This window comes from Nerophis ophidion, linkage group LG09 (assembly GCF_033978795.1).
Source record: "Nerophis ophidion isolate RoL-2023_Sa linkage group LG09, RoL_Noph_v1.0, whole genome shotgun sequence".
NCBI lineage: Eukaryota > Metazoa > Chordata > Actinopteri > Syngnathiformes > Syngnathidae > Nerophis > Nerophis ophidion.
The window spans coordinates 60,850,447-60,870,911 of record NC_084619.1 but is presented as its reverse complement, the minus strand read 5'-3'; the positions used below and the strand labels follow the sequence as shown (position 1 = coordinate 60,870,911).

At 37.4% G+C, this 20,465-nt stretch overlaps 1 protein-coding gene across 1 annotated transcript; it reads left to right on the top strand.

The window, feature by feature from the left end:
• Positions 1-10,169: 10,169 nt before the first annotated feature.
• plekha3 (pleckstrin homology domain containing, family A (phosphoinositide binding specific) member 3) lies at positions 10,170-19,491 on the top strand. Its single transcript, XM_061911379.1, is given in 8 exon segments — positions 10,170-10,491; positions 16,189-16,305; positions 16,367-16,516; positions 16,583-16,698; positions 16,761-16,908; positions 16,911-16,986; positions 18,590-18,684; positions 18,760-19,491. Coding segments are annotated over 8 exon segments (852 nt in total). The 5' UTR covers positions 10,170-10,451; the 3' UTR covers positions 18,870-19,491.
• Positions 19,492-20,465: the final 974 nt, after the last annotated feature.

Below are 20,465 nucleotides of genomic sequence, written 5' to 3'. Positions count from 1 at the left end.
GCACTATTGTGTCATAATGGCGCCGTCTGCTGGATTAAAAACATTTACATGCCAAAGCAAATAAATACAGTATATATACTATAAATTACGGACTATAAGTGGCTACTTTTTCCCTACGCTTTGAATCCTGCGGCTTTTAAAAGGGTGCCGTTAAGTCGTGGATTTTTTTCTTCTCCGGCAAATATATATATATTCTTTTTTGATTAACTGAAATACTATTGAGAGCGTGTGGTGCACTCACTGGCCGTATTGACACAGCACTGTTGTGTCATAATGGCGCCATCTGCTGGATTAGAAACATTTACATGCCAAAGCAAATAAATACAGTATATATACTATAAATTACGGACTATAAGTGGCTACTTTTTTCCTATGCTTTGAATCCTGCGGCTTTTAAAAGGGTGTGGTTAAATCGTGGATTTTTCTTCACCGACAAATATATATATTATTTTTTAATTAACCGAAATACTATTTAGAGCATGTGCCGCACTCACTGGCCGTAGTGACACGGCACTATCGTGTCATAATGGCGCCATCCGCTGGATTAAAAACATTTACATGCAAAAGCAAATAAATACAGTATATATACTATAAATTCCGGACTATAAGTGGCTACTTTTTTCCTACGCTTTGAATCCGGCGGCTTTTAAAAGGGTGCGGTTAAGTCATGGATTTTTTTCTTCACCGACAAATATATATATTCTTTTTGGAAACCAATCAAAGTCACTGTAATGGTGTGTTATTGCTATTGTGCTATGGCGCCATCTGCAGTGCTTTTCTTTTTAGTGCTTTCAACCGGATGTAGAAGTGCCGTTCCGTCTCCTGGCCGTCCGGAGCGGTTTTGCTCATGTGGACTCTTCATTCATCACATCAGGCAACGTTTGTAAGTTTTACAATATAACTAAAACAATTCATGCTTACTAAACCGTCCCATGTGTGATGTGTGTTGGGAGTGTTTTCGTGCATATTTGTACTTGCTATTGTAATGCAATGAAGCTAGCTTCGTTAGCATTAGCTAATATTATTAACTTGCAATGGCATTCTTTTTTGTATTGTTTCAGTTTTTGTAAATTCACCAAAACGTCACCGTGGAATTATTGAGTTTGTTTAGCTGATTGGAGAGCCTGCTTACGCAGTTAGTGGGTCCATGACCGAGACTTCTGTTTTGTTTGATCAGCCGTTTTACTGCCGTGTTACCGACACCGTTTGGAAACAATTAAGGTATGTAAATAAACACTCATAAAGTATTCCTGTGTAAATAACTCATTTTACAACATATATATTTGCGGCTTATAGTCCAGTGCGGCTAATATGTGGAAAAAAATAATTCAAAAATTTTGTGGGTGTGGCTTATATACCAGAGCTGCTATAGTCCGGTAATTACAGTATATATTTTTTAACAAATAGCTGTGCAGAACCGAATATTAAACGTGCATCTCTGATCTAGGAGCCAAAAAGTAAATGGAGAAAAATAAAAAAAATAAACCTTTTTTGCCGCGGTAAGATAATAATAACACTTTGGAACTTTTACTTTTACAGCTGTAACTTCCTGGCACAAACCTGTACCAGATCAATTAAAAAAGATTTGAAGTTTAAAAATATATTTTTTTTTTATTGGAAAACAAAACAATTCTCAAGTAAAACAACTATTTACTTACAAAAAAATGTTTTGCATTAAAAAAAGCAATTCTGAAGTAAATAAATACATTTACTTCAATTAAAAAAACATTTGCGAGTACAAAAACATTGTTTTTAATTTTACTACTTAATTTTACTTCAATTAAAAAAAGATTTGGAAGTATGAAAACTTTTTTTTATTGAAAAAGAAAAATTCTCAAGTAAAACAACTATTTACTTCATTTAATTAAAAAAATATATGCAAGTAAAAACTTTTTTTTCATTGAAAAAAGCAATTCTCAAGTAAAAAAATTAATTTACATCAATTCAAGATTGGCTATTATAAAAAGACGAGTTAGTCACGCGCTATGTTTCAGTGAGCAATAACAAAGACGCCGTACGAAAACGGACTAATTTGGAGCGAAAATCTTCGTCAGAATGATATGGGGTAGGAAAACCGAGGGACAACTGTACAGGTCAAATAGAGCTGATACTGAAAAAATCCTTCCAATCTTTCCCTGTGTCATACTCGTTCCTGACTTTATGAACAATATATTCATACAGTTTTGCTCATCAGTTTACATCCCCTGGGAGAATTTATGATTTCTTCGTCATTCTTCAGAGAATATGAATGATAACACAAAAAGCTTTTGAAGCTATTTATTGGTAAACAACTGTGTTCACTCTTTTTGAATCCAAATGACAAAAGAAAGTACCCAAATGACCCTGATCAGAAGTTTATATAACCAGTGACTTTGATCTGATAGCATGCTCAAACATTGACACAAATAGGTTTGAATGGCTAATCAAGGTTCCAATCCTCACCTGTGACCTATTTGTTTGTAATTAATGTGTGTGAGTGAGTTTCTGGGCTTCTGACGGACCATCTTTCATCCAGTGCTGCACAGAGGGTTCTGGATTCTGAGTCATGGGGAAGGCAAAAGAATTGTCAAAGGATCTGCGAGAAAAGGTAATTGAACTGCATAAAACAGTAAAGGGGTATAGAAAGATATCCAAGGAATTGAGAATGCCAATTAGCAGTGTTCAAATGCTGATTAAGAGGTGGAAAATGAGGGATTCAGGTAGACCAGCAAAGATTTCAGCCACAACAGCCAGGAAAATTGTTCGAGATGCAAAGAAAAATCCACAAATAACTTCAGCTGAAATACAGTACTCTCTGAAAAATTGTGATGTGACTGTATCAAGATGCACAATAAGGAGGCACTTGAAGAAAAATGGGTTGCATGGTTAGGTCGCCAGAAGAAAGCCATCACTCCAAATTACTTTGTTCCAGAAGTTTTGAGGCTAGTGTCTGTGCTGTTTGGCATAATGTAAGCGGGATATTTTGTGACATTTGCACAGAAATGGCTTTCTTCTGGCGACTCGACCATGCAGCCCATTTTTCCAAAAAAAGAGTCAACACAGTTGTTTGCAAACAAATAGCTTCACACAACCAATGAGTGGAAGAACATTTTTTGTGTTATCATTCATATTCTCTGAAGAATGGCCAAGAAATCATAAATTCTCCCAGGGTATGTAAACTTATGAGCACGACTGTACATTGATGTAACAAAATCAACAACACACAACAAATAATAATAAATGATAATAACAATCACAAGGCATCTAATGATTCGATCCGATTTGCGACAATTTGACTAAGAATCAATTTTGGATTTAACACAATTTTGTATTGTTTTTTTTCCGTTTATTTTATTATGATGAAACTTTTTCAAAACAGGCTAAAGGTCAGAGGTTAGAAAAGCTCCCTTTGGCTGTGTGGGGTTGGACTAAAAAGCCTTTTTAAAAATGGATTCTAATTTAAAAAATAAGAATTACTCGAAACGCAGCTGGGATAGGTTCCAGCCACAAACGGTCGGAAATGGATACATTTATTTATTTATTTATTAAATTGGAAAATTGTAATTCAATATAGAATCGGTTTAAATAAGATTTACGATTCTGGTTGCATGGATTCTTCTGAAAAAAATTATATATATATATATATATTATTTTATACATATGTGTGTGTGTGTATATATATTTATATACATTATATATATATATATATATATATATATATATATATATATATATATATATATATACATTTTATATATATAATACATTACATATATATATATATATATGTATATATATATATATATATATATATGTATATATACGTACATCCATCCATTTCTACCGCTTATTCCCCTTTGGGGTCACTGAGGATATGTGTATATATGTATATGAATACATATATATATATATATATATATATATATATATATACGTATACATATACACACATATATATATATATATATATATATATATAAATGTATATGTGTATATATATATGTATATATTATTTTTTTTTAATAGATTTTTAAATTTAAAATCCATTTAGAAGAATTGCGATTCGGATGTGAATCTATTTTTTTGTGCACCTCTAATCAGGCTTGTATCGATCCAATGCTGATACTACCCTCTGTATCGATACAACCTGACATTTCCATCTGCCCACACGACCCGGAGTTTTAGCTGCTTATGTTTTCCGAATCTGCTATTCATTTTCAAACGGAGTGCTTTTAATCTAGTGCTGGTATTTGTGTGGTGACTTGTCAACCATGATATCAACAGCTCACGTATCGACTGTGCGTATCTTAGCGTCTTTGTTCGCTTCTGTCTTATCTACAGTGTCTTAGCTCCTTGCTGATTAAGCAGGCAGCCGTGTTTTAATCGGTACAAATGTAGTGTCTTTGAGAGGATGTGTGTGTGTGTGTGTGTTTCTATTCATGAATGGTCACAGGGTTTGTGTGTGTGTTTGCGTGTACGTGTGTGAGAGAGGGAAAAAAAATAACAGAATAGAAGATACATGTGTTGTTTTTGTGGGAACATGTTCGCACTTTGTCTCCAGTGCTGAAGGAATAAAAGACAGCAGTGTGTGTAAACACAGGCAGGGCGGTGTGTTCAAGAGGACAACTCTTGTGTTTTATTTAATCGTTGGAAAGTCAACATCGATGTATAGAGTGAAATTACTGCCAAAAACTCCACATACACACAGAAATGTCTTCACTCACGCCCAACCACTTGCTTGTAAAAAGTAATTTTGTGCAAGCCAAAAAACGATTTGAAAGTATAAAAACGTTTTTTAATTGGAAAAAACAAAACAATTATCTAGTTAAAAACATATTTAGTTCAATTAAAAAAAGATTTGCAAGTAGAAAAACTTTTTTTTTTAATTTCTCAAGTAAAACAACTATTTACTTCATTTAATTATAAAAAGATATGCAAGTAAAACATTTTTTTTCATTGAAAAAAGCAATTCTCAAGTAAAAAAAAAACATTAACTTCAATTAAAAAATATCTGCAAGCATAAAAACATTGTTTTTGATTTTAAAAATACTATTTTCAAGTAAAACAATATTTTACTTAAATTAAAAAAATATTTTCAAGTAAAAAACATTTTTTTCATTGAAAACAAAAATCTCAAGTAAAACAACTATTTGCTTCATTTAATAAAAAAGATTTGCAAGAAAAAAATGTTTTTCATTAAAAAAGCAATTCTCAAGTAAAAAATACATTTACTTCAATTAAAAAAGATTTGAAAGTATAAAATCATAGTTTTTAATTTTAAAAATACTATTTTTCAAGTAAAATAGTATTTTACTTTAATTAAAAAAAGATTTGCAAGTAAAAAAAATTTTTTTTCATTGTAAAACACGTTTTTTTTAATTGAAAACACATTTCTCAAGTAAAAGAAAAATGTTGTTCAATAAAAAAAGATTTTATAAAACCACTTCGCATTGGAAAAAAACAATCAAATAAAAGCTAAATATTTACTTCAATTAAAAAAAGATTTGCAAGTATAACAATTACAGTATAAAACTATTTTCTTCAATTAAAAAAAATGATTCACATTCGCAAGTATAAAAAGTTTTATTCAGTTTAAAAATTTTGACAGTAATTTTCCATCCTGTGCGATACACACACTCGCATTCAGAGTTCTGTAATTAACACTTGAGTTAATGTAAGACCGTCAGAGCTACTGTTATTTGCGCATGGTGCCGTCCCCCAATAATAATCGAAGAAAAAGAAGCAGCGTAAAAAGGTGGACAGAAAAAAGGAGCAAAAGCTCAACCTGTAGGTTTCTGCTCTCTTCTGTGAAGAAAAAAAAAAATTAAAAAATTGACACTCCCCAACGACAGGTGGTGCTGCTCGAGGGAGTCAAATGGCTGAGGAAAGCGGAGAGAAACAAGCTCAACCTGTAAATTAACCTGTGAGTTCCACTCTCTTCCGTCCATCAATTGACTCCCCACCCTGCTTCCTCTTCTTTATTATTTCTGGTGGACGGCACCATGCGCAAATACGAGTACATTACGTTTTTTGGGGGTCATTTATTTTTATACTTGCAAATCGATTTTTTTGTTGTTGAAAAATTTTTATTTTTTAATTTTGCGAGTAACTTTTTAAGTTGAAAGTGTTTTTTTCTCACTTGAGTATCGTCGGGCGTGAGTAAAAACATTTTTTGTGTGTTTGTGGACTTCATTTCACTCCCGTCATGCTCTCACCTCACCTCTTCAAGGCCTCCTCGCCGGCGCCCCCTTGTGTCTGCTTATAGTCTGATCGGCAAGCCTTAGTGCGTGTGCGTGTTTTGTGCGTTTTGACGTTCTCCTGGCCCCGCCCCCCCCGCGCTGCCCTGTTCACCTGTAGTCACCTTAGCCCCTCCCCCAGTCATGTGACCTTGTGTTGGAGCCGCCTTTGAGTGAGTCTGTCAGTGAATATCAGTCAAATCCATGACGTTACTAAAGAAGCACAAAAGCAATTGTTTTTATCAACGTTCGGTGCCACGCTATCAACACAGAATACCAACATATCGCCTCGTTTTAAATGGTGTGGGGGTAAAAAAACAAAACAAAATTGTGCGAGAAGAAGCACTTTTAGTATGTGTATTTTTATTGCAGTGTGTGATTGGTGTTGCACATTTCAAGCTGAAAAGAAGACTATATAAAGCACAGAAACACACAAAAAATATTTATTTTATATGTCTAATGTCTAATTTAAATGCTCCTGTACCTGTTCTTTCCCTAAAAAAAAATCTACATGGACAGCTTCATCTCTGCCAACTTTTTTTTGTTTGTTTTTTTAAAGTTGTTGGTGGCCAAAAATAACAAAAGAAATGTAATAAATATCGTTTGGTAACTGTTTTTAGTGCTATTTTTTGCAGTGTTTTCTAACATGTTACAATACCAGATTGTAGTGTACAAATTCACATTTATAAAGTATATATAAATATATAGAGATGAATATATATATGACAAATGTATGTTCTAATGCAATAAAGAGAAATTCTAAGAACAGCAATTGTCTGTGTTATGTTGACAGCCATTGATGACGTCATACAGCCTCCGCCTTTATATTTGGGACAAGCGGTAGAAATGGATGAATTGATATTAGTAGAGGAAAATTTCGTATACTGGTCCATAAAGTTCAATCATCAATCAATAAATGATTATTTATATAGCTCTAAATCACTAATGTCTCAAAGGGCTGCACAAACCACTATGACATCCTCGGTAGGGCCCACATAAGGGCAAGGAAAAACTCACCCCAGTGGGATGTCGGTGACAATGATGACTATGAGAAATCTTGGAGAGGACCGCATATGTGGGCAACCCCCCCCCCCCCCTCTAGGGGACCGAAAGCAATGGATGTCGAGCGGGTCTAACATGATACTGTGAAAGTTCAATCCATAGTGGATCCAACACAACCGTGGGAGTCCCGTCCAAAGCGGATCCAACACAGTAGCGAGAGTCCCGTCCACAGTTGAGACAGCAGGAAACCATCCCAAGCGGAGGCGGACCAGCAGCGCAGAGATGTCCCCAGCCGACACACAGGCGAGCGGTCTATCCTGGGTCCCAACTCTGGACGAGCGGTCCATCCTGGGTCCCGACTCTGGACAGCCAGTACTTCATCCATGGCTTTCGGACCGGACCCCCTCCACAAGAGAGAGTGGGACCGGAGAAAAAGAAAAGAAACGGCAGATCAACTGGTCTAAAAAGGGGGTCTATTTAAAGGCTAAAGTGTATGTATTGATCATCGAACCTTCTTTTTCGGAATGGAAATTGAAAAACAAAAAACGATTATTTGAATTTAATTTAAAAACGCTTAAAAGACAATTAAAAAAATCTAACCTTTATTTCATAATGTCAACTAAAAAGGGTTACATTTTCATTGTATATTTCATATTAAAAAAAAAATTAAGTCCCCAGTAAATGGAAATGGAAAAAAACAGACCAAAACAAATGTTGTTTTTTAGGACACCAGAAGTTTATTTTCAAAATAAAAGCAAGGATATTGATTACGGTACCCTTGTGCCTGTGAGTGTGACTTTGGCTCAAATGTTTTGGAGTCCTACACAGATTTTTTTTGGATATGGCACAAATATGACTGACGTGTCTCGACGCACATATCAAGCGATACAGAAAAACGGACCCTAACGAATGTTTTCATATTCCCCACACACCGAAACAGGAAGTATCCGTTTCAATTCAGAACCGCAGACTGGCCTCATGTACGTATTGCCTCCATTTTGGCGTGATATGTGTCAAAACCTCATTGTGCTATGTCCAAAATATTTTCTGTGTAGGGCTCCAAATACATGTCAGCCATGGGCACACAGGTACCGTAGTATTTCCGCTTTTACTCTGAAAATAAAGATTGTCAAAATATGAAAAAAGATGAGGGGTCCCGGTTTTGTGACCGCGGGATTAAGAGGGGAGGAGTATATTTACCGCTATCCATCCATCCATCCATTTCTACGGCTTATTCCCTTCAGGGGGCGCTGGTGCCTAGCCCAGCTACAATCGGGCGGAAGGCGAAGTACACCCTGGACAAGTCGCCCACTCATCGCAGTATGTGTAGTAATCTTTAGTTATAATTGAATCCCTTGTTTATTTTTCAACAAGTTTTTAGTTATTTTTATATCTTTTTTTCCAAATACTTCAAGAAAGACCACTACAAATGAGCAATATTTTGTATTGTTATACATTTTAATCAATCAGAAACTGATGACATAGTTCTGTATTTTACTTCTTTATCTTTTTTTTTTCAACCAAAAATGCTTTGCTCTGATTAGGGGGTACTTGACTTAAAAAAATGTTCACAGGGGGTACATCTCTGAAAAAAGGTTGAGAACCACTGCTCTAAAAGCCATATATGTTATTGTCACATATGCATGCACAGTAGATGGTAGTATTGTCCCGCTTAAGAGTGTCACAACATTGCTGTTTACGGCAGACAAACTGCTTTACGGTAGACGAAAATGTGACTGCTGTTGTTGTGTGTTGTTGCCGCTCTGGGAGGACGTTAATGAGACTGCCTAACAAAAAACCCACAGAAGACACCAAGAACTCGCCCTCCATCATTCTACAGCTATAACGTCATTGGGCAGGCACTCTGTTTATATTGTGGGAAAGCGGACGTGAAAACAGGCTGTCGACACGTCACTCGGGTCCGCATGGAGCTGGAGGGGGCTCCAGCGCCGCCTGAATTTAGGGAGATTTTAGGGAGAAAATTTGTCCCGGGAGGTTTTCGGGAGAGGCGCTGAATTTCGGGAGTCTCCCGGAAAATCCGGGAGGGTTGGCAAGTATGCGGTTGGCCTGGGAACGCCTCGGGACCCGCCGGGAAGAGCTGGACGATGTGGCTAGGGAGAGGAAAGTCTGGGCTTCCCTGCTTAGGCTGCTGCCCCCGCGACCCAACCTCGGCTAAGCGGAAGAAGATGAATGGATGGATGGATGGATGGAAAAAATATCCGGTTTGGTAAGTATTTCCGTTTCTTTTTACTAGGGATTTAAGTTTTTGCTAAAAAATGTTTTAAATTAAATTAAAATACCGTATTTCCTTGAATTGGCGCAGGGCATATAGTATGCGCCTGCCTTGAATTACTGCCGGGTCAAACTTGCTTTGCAAAATAATTAGCGCATGCTTAGTATTACCGCCTGGTCATACTCGTGACGTCACGAGTGACAATTCCCCTGTCATCATTTTCAAAATGGAGGAGGCTGATTTTAATACCGGTAATTTGAAATCGCATAAAGGGAAGAAGATTAAGAGCTATTCAGTAGGATTTAAGGTCCAAGCTTACATCACACTCAAATTTGTACTGCATTCCTTTGGTAAGTGCCGGAGTGAGAAGAGGTTTTGAAATAATTAACACATGCTTACTTTTACCATATGCCTTTGGTAAGCGCAGGAGTGAGAAGAGGTTTTAAATTAATTAGCGCTCCGGCGGCAATTCAAGGAAATACGGTAAATGAAAGCCAAACTGTTATTTTAGATGGAATTTTTCCCGCTGAAGTTAAAAACAAACACTTTTATTTCTTCTTTTTTTTTTTAATTCCCTTTTTATTCATGAAAGGAAAGAAAAAATTACCAAAACAGACGTTGTTTGATAAACCTCACTCGTACTTTTATATAGCCGATATGCTACATTTGCATTGAAAAACAGCATTGTTTGATCACTAAACATGCATTTATTTTAATGACATACACGTGCGTTAGAAAGGGGCCTCGCGGGCCTCCGTAGGAAACGTCAGGTTTGTTGACTTTTTTCCCCCCAGCCAGCTGACCTAGCAACGCAGCGGCCACAATGACAGCATTAACTTCCCCAGTAGTCAGTGACATCACCTTGTTTTTGTCAAATTTTAAAGTAAAAGAACCTCTTGACTCGTTATTTATTTGACTGACTCTATAGGGCTTGCCAGTTAGCTTTAGCCTGTTAGCTTCTGCTTTGACGCCTAACCGGAAGCAGATCAAAACAAACAAACATGGAGGGCGTTCTGTACAAGTGGACCAACTACATGACAGGTGAGTCCCCGGCCTGTCTCCTCTGTCTCTTTTTAGTTGTAGTTATGTCGGCTTAATAGTTTCCATGTGGCTTAATCAAATTGAAAAGGTAAAGTTAGCATGCTAACTCAGCCATAACGTGATATACCGTATTTCCTTGAATTGCCACCTGGGCGGTAATTAATTTAAAACATCTTCTCACTCCTGCGCTTACCAAAGGAATGCGGTAAAAGTAAGCATGCACTAATTGTTTTAAAACCTCTTCTCACTCCAGGCACTTACCAAAGGCATGCAGTAAAACTTTCAGTGTGATGTAAGCTTGGACCTTAAATTCTACTGAATAGCTCTTAATGTTCTTCCCTTTATGTGATTTCAAATTACCGGTATTGAAATCAGCCTCCTCCATTATGAAAATAAAGTGTCACTTCCGACGTCACGAGTTTGACCAGGCGGTAATACTAAGCATGCACTAATTATTTTGCGATGCAAGTTTGACCTGGCAGTAATTCAAGGCAGGCGCATACTATATGCCCTGCGGCAATTCAAGGAAATACGGTATACATTCTTATGGTTCAGGTGATGTTTACGCCATTAAAGGCCTACTGAAATGAGATTTTCTTATTTAAACGGGGATGGCAGGTCCATTCTATGTGTCATACTTGATCATTTCGCGATATTGCCATATTTTTGCTGAAAGGATTTAGTAGAGAACATCGACGATAAAGTTTGCAACTTTTGGTCGCTAATAAAAAAGCCTTGCCTGTACCGGAAGTAGCAGACGATGTGTGCGCGACGTCACGGGTTGTGGAGCTCCTCACATCCTCACATTGTTTACAATCATGGCCACCAGCAGCGAGAGCGATTCAGACCTAGAAAGCGACGATTTCCCCATTAATTTGAGCGAGGATGAAAGATTTGTGGATGAGGAAAGTTAGAGTGAAGGACTAGAAAAAAAAGGCGAGGGCAGTGGAAGCTATTCAGACGTTATTAGACACATTTACTAGGATAATTCTGAAAAATCCCTTATCTGCTTATTGTGTTAATAGTGTTTTAGTGAGATTATATGGTACCCGAAAGTTGGAGGGGTGTGGCCACGGGTGTGGTGACCGCCAGTGTCTCCGGTGGGAGGAGGTAAGAGAGTCCGCAGCTGCAGGAGGACACAAGCTCCGCTCATGTCTACGGTAAGAACCAACTAATTACCACAATTTTCTCACCGAAACCTGCCGGTTGACATGTGGTCGGGAATCATGTTCGCTTGACCGCTCTGTTCCATGGTAAAGCTTCACCGTCATCTTTCGGGAATGTAAACACTGAAACACCGGCTGTGTTTGTGTTGCTAAGGGCAGCTGCAATACACCGCTTCCCACCTAAATCTTTCTTGTTTGACTTCTCCATTATTAATTGAATAAATTGCAAAACATTCAGCTACACAGATGTCCAGAATACTGGGTAATTACGCTATAAGAATAGACTACTTTGAGCTGTGATCGGTGCTGGAAGAACATGTCCGCTACCACCGGTGACGTCACGCGTCATCATACGCGTCGTCATTCCGCGGCGTTTTCAAAACCGGATACTTCGCGGGAAATTTTAAATTGCAATTTAGTAAACTAAACTTAAAATAACGTGCTAAGTGTTCTAGAAGGATATGCTGTCCAACAGTATCAATATTTTAAAGGCCTACTGAAACCCACTACTACCAACCACGCAGTCTGATAGTTTATATATCAATGATGAAATCTTAACATTGCAACACATGCAAATACGGCCGGTTTAGTTTACTGAATTGCAATTTTATATTTCGCGTGGAAGTATCATGCTAAAACATCGCGGTGTGATGACACGTGCGCATTGTCGAGGACATTTTGTTCCAGCACCGTTCACAGCTATAAGTCGTCTCATAGCATCGCATAATTCCACAGTGTTATGGAAATCTGTGTTGCTGAATCTTTTGCAATTTGTTCAATTAATAATGGAGACGTCAAAGAAGTAAGCTGTAGGTAGGAAGCGGTGTATTGCGGTCGCCTTTAGCAACACAAACACAGCCGATCTTTCCTTGTTTACATTCCCGAAAGATGACGGTGAAGCTCTACTGAGGAACAGAGCGGTCAAACGAACGTTGGTTCCCTACCACGTCAACCGGCAGGTTCCGGTGAGAAAATGGTGGTAATAAGTCAGCTCTTACTGTAGACAAGAGCAGAGAGCTTGCGTCGTTCCCCCTGCGCCTGTCAAAAAGGCAGCTGCGACTCTCTTGCCTCCTCCCACCGGCCGCCCCCGACCGTCGGATGCTTCCACCATGAAGGAGGGTAAAAAATCTTAGCCCGGCCCCACCGGCCGCCTTTGCCTCGTCGAGAAACGTGGCTTCCCTAGGAGACACTGGCGGTCACCACACCCGTGGCCACACCCTTCCGACTTTCAGGTTGTACAGGTACGACCATATAATCTCACTAAAACACTAGTATTACAATAAGCAGATAAGGGATTTTCCAGAATTATCCAAGTAAATTTGTCTAATAACATCTGAATCGATCTGCCGTCTGTTTTTTTTTTCCTAGTCCTTTACTCTCACTTTCCTTATCCACAAATCTTTCATCCTCGCTCAAATTAATGGGGAAATCGTTGCTTTCTCGGTCCGAATCGCTCTCGCTGCTGGTGGCCATGATTGTAAACAATGTTCAGATGTGAGGAGCTCCACAACCCGTGACGTCACGCGCACATCGTCTGCTACTTCCGGTACAGGCAAGGCTTTTTTATTAGTGACCTAAAGTTGCGAACTTTTTCGTCGATGTTCTCTACTAAATCCTTTCCGCAAAAATATGGCAATATCGCAAAATGATCAAGTATGACACATAGAATGGATCTGCTATCCCCGTTTAAATAAAAAAAATCTCATTTCAGTAGGCCTGTAATACAAATATGCGTATTGAGCTTAAAAGCAATGCAACAAGTGTATTTGACATCAAATTATTAAAAAGTAGAAATATGCGGATCGATACTGATATCAATAACATGTCTTTATGCGCTAATATCGATTCCTGGATCAATGTATCGATATTTTTATATCTTGACTTATTTGAGATAACGTTTACCGTTACCGGAAGCACAGTGCAAAGTAACTAAATCATTGATACCTTGTCTAAATGAAACACGTTTCGTCGAGACTACTTTTTTTTTGTACTGTTATTTCTTTTCATAATAAAATGCCAATCAAAATGAGTCACTCAGTAAATGGGTTATACTTGTTTAGTGCTTTTCTACCTTTTTAAGGAACTCAAAACGCTTTGACACTAGTTCCACATTCACCCATTCACACCCCCACTGATGGCGGGATGCCATGCAAGGCGCTAACCAGGACCCATAAGGAACATGGGTGAAGTCTCTTGCTCAAGGACACAACGGACGTGATTAGGATGGTAGAAGATGATGATTGAACCAGGAACCCTCAGATTGCTGGCACAGCCACTCTCCCAACTGCACCACGCAAAAAACAGCAATCGCCATCATTTATTTGTAGGCTGCTCTCACATAGTAAGTAGAATATGAATAAAATAACACATTAAGTGGAAAATAATGCCATCATTTGTTTTGTCCAGTGATTTTATATTGTCTAAAAATGAATCCCCAGAAGCAACAACACTTGTTATATGTCATGAATTATAATGACGGATGGACTACAACCAAGATGCCGGATTTATTAAAAAAAAACCTACAAAATTAAAAATGGCGGCCGGAAATGGCGTGTACTGACGGTTTTAGGTCATAAATCATGATGATGTATGGACTACATCCTAGATGGCGCCTTACACGATTAATAAAACAGCAAAATAAAAAATGGTGGCCGGATATGACGTATAGTTCCGGTTTTAGGTCATACATCTTAATGACGTATGGACTACAACCAAGATGGTGGATTTATCAATAAAAACTACAACATTGAAATGGGGACCAGATATAACGTATGCTTCCGGTTATAGGTCATAAATCAAAAAAATTATTCACGGGCGCAGCCACCGCTGCTGCTCACTGCTCCCCTCACCTGCCAGGGGGTGATCAAGCGTGATGGGTCAAAAGCAGGGAATAATTTCGCCACACCTAGTGTGTGTGTGTGACAATCATAGGTAGTTTAACATAACTTCAATTATGATGTGTGGACTACATCCAAGATGGCGCCTTACAAGATTATAAAAAAGGCCAAAATTAAAAAAAAAAAAAAAAAATTAAAAATGCCGTCCGTATATGACATATACTTCCGGTTATAGGTCATAAATTATTATGATGTATGGAATACAAACAAGATGGTCGATTTATTAAGAAAATGTAAGAAATTAAAATGGCGAACTTCCGGTTTTAGGTCATAAATCATTATGATTATATGGACTACATCCTAAATGGTGGATTTATTAATTAAAAACTACAACTTTAAAATGGGCACCGGATATAACGTATGCTTCCGGTGTTAGGCCATAAATCAAAAATGATTCACGGGCGTGGCTACCGCTGCTGCTCACTGCTCCCCTTGCCTCCCAGGGGGTGAACAAGGGTGATGGTTCAAATGCAGGGAATAATTTCGCCTCACCTAGTAATCATGGGTACTTTAACTTAACTTTAATTATGATGTATGGACTACATCCAAGATGGCGCCTTATAAGATTAAAAAATAGACAAAAATTAAAAATGGCGGCCACATATGACGTATAGTTCCGGTTAAAGATCATAAATTATTATGACGTATGGACTACAACCAAGATGGCAGATTTATTAATAAAAACTACAAAATTAAAATGGAGGAGATGGTGGACTTCCGGTTTTAGGTCACAAATCATTATGATGTATGGACTACTACCAAGATAATGGATTTATTTATTAAAATCTACAGCATTACTATGGGCGCCGGATATAACGTATGCTTCTGGTGGCTACTGCTTCTGCTCACTGTTCCCCTCACCTCCAAGTGGGTGATCAAGGGTGATTGGTCAAATACAGGGAATAATTTCGCCACACCTAGTGTGTGTGTGACAATCATGGGTACTTTAACTTAATTTAACTTGAATTATAACGTATGGACTACATCCAAGATGGTGCCTTATAAGATTTAAAAAAACGACAAAAATTAAAAATAGCGCCCGCATTTGACATATACTTCCGGTTATAGGTCATAAATTATGACGTATGGACTACAACCAAGATGGCGGATTTAGTAACAAAAACTATAAAATTAAAATGGCGTGCGGTTTTGACGTATACTTTCGGTTTCCGGTTTCGGCTACACCCTAAGAGTCAATCAATCAATCAATCAATGTTTATTTATATAGCCCTAAATCACAACTGTCTCAAAGGGCTGCACAAGCCACAACGACATCTGAGGTTGAGCGCCCACATAAAGGCAAGGAAAAACTCACAACTTAGTGAAACGGAGTGTGATGTCATCCCGTTAATAGCACCCCGAGTTGGAGATACCTATAAGCCACGCCCTCTTAAACTTTTGACCTCGCAGAAACCCCGCCGCTGGCCCCCCCACTACTCCCCTCTTTTGGAGAAACATAACTACTGACAAACAGAATGATTCAAATTAAATTTCCGCGTAAACGTTGAAAAAAGCTATTTCATGTGGACTGCAAAGTTGAAAGATACTGAGAGTATATTTGGTATGTTGTGGTACTCGGAGGGCTTTGATGCATCCCTCAGGTCAATATGCCTCCTTTGTGTTGGGATCTTCAGGCTGGCAGCCGCGCTGGTTCGTCCTGGACGATGGCGTGCTCTCCTACTACGACAGCGAGGACGACGTCGGCAAAGGCAGCAAAGGATCCATCAAGATGGCCGTGTGCGAAATCAAAGGTCGGTCCCTCGCGCTCCAAGTCATGCTTTTTTTCCCCGGCGCTCACCGCTTCTCTTCCAGTCCACCCGACGGACGCCGCCCGTCTGGAGCTGATCATTCCCGGCGAGCAGCACTTTTACCTGCGAGCGGTGAACGCGGCGGAGAGGCAGCGGTGGCTGCTGGCGCTGGGCTCATCCAAAGCGGGGACGCCGGACGCTCACAGACACGGAGGTCTCGGCTTCAAGGTCCTGGGTCACCCCCCTCCCCCTGGCTCACTAACTTAGTGTGTGTGTCCAGGTCCTGACTGTCTGAGGACCAAGATGTCCGAGCTGCGTCTCTTCTGTGACCTCCTGGTCCAGCAGGTCCAAACCATCCAGTCCCAGTCCACCACAGACCCTGAGGTCACATCTGAGGTAAACCCGCCCCCTGACCACACCCCCTTGCATCAAAGTATGACTGCAGTTTGCGTCTTCAGGCGTCCCTCCTCAGTGCCACCTGTGCCACCTTCATCAGGACGCTGGAGGAGTGCATCACCTTGGCGCGACACAGCGTGCCACCTGACCTGCAACCTCCTGAAAGGGTCCGCCTCTCTCGCTGCAACAGGTCCTTCATTTCAGTACAAGGTGACTGTTGACTGTTGGAATGTCTTCTATCCAGATGAGAAGGTCCGTCAGTCACCCGGGAATGTCCACTGTGGACAGGTGAGTGGCAACACACCTGCACATGTCACTCCATCACATCTTCCCTGTAACCCGCTTTTTGCTTCAAAATCTTCGCATTGTAAGTCTTTGTTCTCCTTAAAATAAATATTTGCTTTTAAATCTATTTTTATTTTTACAAATCTTATGTTTTTGGTTGCAATTGTTTTATGGTTAAATAATTTGTTTTTGTTACAGATCTTTTTTTTTTGCTGACGAATGTTTGCGTTGTTAAAAAAAATGTGGTTAATATTTTTTTGAAGAAATCATTTTTTTTAATTTTTACTTTTTAAGTTTTTGTAATAAATCTTTTTGTTACAAACTTTTTGGGGTTACAAATCACTTTTATAAAACATATTTTTTTGTTTAAAAGTATTTTCATTTTTTATATAAATCGTTTTATTTTGTTTAAACATATTTTTATTTTGTTTAAATATATTTTTATTTTGTTTGAAAATGTTTGGGTTGTAAATCTTTTTTGTTACAAATATTTTTTTGGTTGCCATTTTTTTTCTGAAAAAACAGTTTTGTTATGAATCATTTTTTGGTTGCAATTTTTCTTTTATTAAAAAAAATTGTTTTGTCACAAATCTTTTTTTAGTTGCAATTTTTTTGTAGAAAAAATACATTTTTACAAACCTTTTTTGTTGCAATTTTTTTTATTGAAAAAATTGTTTTGTTTTAAATCGTTTTTGTTACAAATATTTTTTGGGTTACAGATATTTCTTGTTACAAATTTATTATTTTGGGTTCACAATTTTTTTGTTAAACTTTGGTAATAAATCTTGCTTTGTTACACCTTTTTTGGTTACAAATATTTTTTTGTTTAAATAGTTTTTGTTGTAAATCTTTTCTGTCACATATATTTCCGGGGGATATACATGATTTGTTGTGGTTACAAATGTATTATTTTGTTACAATGTTTTTGTTTGTTTCAAATTCTGTTAGTTAAAATATTTTTTTTTTGTCAAAATTGTTATAAATCTTTTTGTTAGAAATATTTTGGGATGAAAATAATTGGTTTTGGTTACACATGTATTTTTTTGTTACACATCTTTATGATAAAATAGTTTTTTAACAAATCTCTTTTTTATTCTGCCCTAAATATTGTTAGTTACATTAATTTATTTTGGTTACAAATATTTTTTTGTTAAAATTGTTTTTGTTAGAATTTTAGCTGAGATAGGCACCAGTGCTCCCGAATAAGTGGTAGAAAATGGATGGATGGAATAATTTTCTGTTTCTCTTACAAATCTATTTAGTTAAAAATAATTTTATTGTTTTTTTCAATTATTTATTTGGTAAAAAAACATTTGTTTGTTGTTTTTATATATATATTTTTTGGTTAAAAAAATGTTTTGGGTTTAAATCTTTGGATCCAAATATTTTTAACGGTAGTTTCAAATAATTTTATTTTGGTTACAAATATTTTTCGTCAGAATTTTTATTTTTCGTAACTAATCTTTTTTTGCTGGGTATTTTTTATTTATTTATTTATTTATTCATTCATTTATTTATTTTTTTGTCCTGTCCAGCTATTGGGTATTTTGCTTTAAATGTTCCCCCTGCCAGCAAATGTTCCACTTCCTGTTCTTGTGTCCCTCAGGTGGGGGGTCACCAAAGACGGCTCGAAATCGAAGCAGCGGCGGCACCGGGCGAGCTCGGATAGTTCCATTTACAACGCCGAGCCAACGTATAAAGGTCGGGGGGGGGGGTAAAAAAAATAGTGTCGGACGTTAGCGTAGCATTAGCTTAACTTCCTGGTTTGTCTTGCAGGTTTGCTTCCGAGGCTCAGCAGCGACTCGTCCGCCATCCCAGAGGAGCGAGGGAACGGCGTGAGTCTGAAGACCACGTCCACTGACACGGACACTGAGCTCTTCTTCTGAGAAATGTAACTTTTGTGGAGTGAGAGGTTTGTCAAACGAGCACCTTTTAGACTTTTTTATTATTAACCTTGAAGACGCCTGCTGAGCCCCCCCCTTGCCCTTCCCTCACCATGTAAACAAGTGCCGAACATTTTGTAGTGATGACTGTGAATATGCAGAAAACACGGCAGTTTGGGGGAACCATGTGAAGTGTCCACCTTTTGGCTCCGCCCACACGGGAAGTGTAACCTCTTCTCTCTAGTCAGTGTTGGCGGATGGACGTTTTTTTTGTGTTTTTTCTTGTGCAACTGTGACTAAAAGCATCTTGGAGTGGGACTCATAGAAGGTCTTTTTTTTATTTTTAAACCTCAGCTTTAAAAGTCGCTTGCTTGTGGTGAATTTTTAAAAGCACTTTTTTGGTGATGATGCTGCATCTGTCGCCATGGTTACCGACCCTCGTTCACCCTAACAGTGTTAAGCACTTTAAAGCACTTAAAAATCAGTTCGGAACAATGAAATTAATAACATAAAGTTTATTATTATTATTAGATCTTTGGCTGTTTTGTTTTTCCTGAACTTCTAAGGAAAATCAACGGGAGTTCGAAATGTTTGTCATCACCAAATTAAAAGAAAATCTTACTAATCTTTTCATAGCTTCTTTCTTGGACTCAAACCATTCAAGAATCTCTCAGTAATTTTTAATCCTTTAAACCACTTAGTATGCATGGATATTAGGTGTGCAAAAAAACTAAATTTTTACATCCAATCTGCGATTTATACTATTTCTATTTTTTTTTAGAAGAACCCATTTCAAAATACGCTTTTAGGCCGTCTCCATGCAACCAGAATTGCGTTTCTTATTAATCCCAATTCTAAATCAATTAAAAATGTAAATAAATTGATGTAAAAAAAAAAAGGTAGTTATTTGATTTTTTAATTTTTTTTTATAAGAATTCATTTTTTAAATGCTATTTTTAGGCCATCTCTATGCAACCAGAAGAAAATGTTCTAACCTGCAAAAGTTATTTTAGATTTTTTTTAATGCAACTAGAATTGTGATTCATCCCATACCTTAATACTTTTTCTTTTATTTATAAGAATCAATTTTCAAAACGATGTTTGAAGGCCACCTTCATGCAACCAGACTTCCCATTCTTATTTATCCCGCATCTAAATCATCCATATTTTTCAAAAATAGATTTAAAAGGGAAGACCAAGTCATTTTGTTTTATTAATATGTATCAGTTTTTAAAAAGATGCTTTAAGGCCATCTCCATGTAAACAGAATCACGATTCTTATTCATCACGATTCTAAATTGATTCATATTTAAAAATGTATTACAAATTTACAAATAAAAAAAAAAGTAAATAAACAAACAAATATATATATATATATATATATATATATATATATATATATATATATATATATATATACAGTTTTTTTTTTTCAGAATCAATTTTTAAAAAGACGCTTTTATGCCACCTCCATGCAAACAAAAGAAGCTTTTCTAACCTGTGACCTCTTTTAGAATGTTTTTTTTTTTTTTTAAATAAAAGACAAGTGGTAGAAAATGGATGGATGGAAATTTTAAAGAGGTTTTTAGGCCATGTACA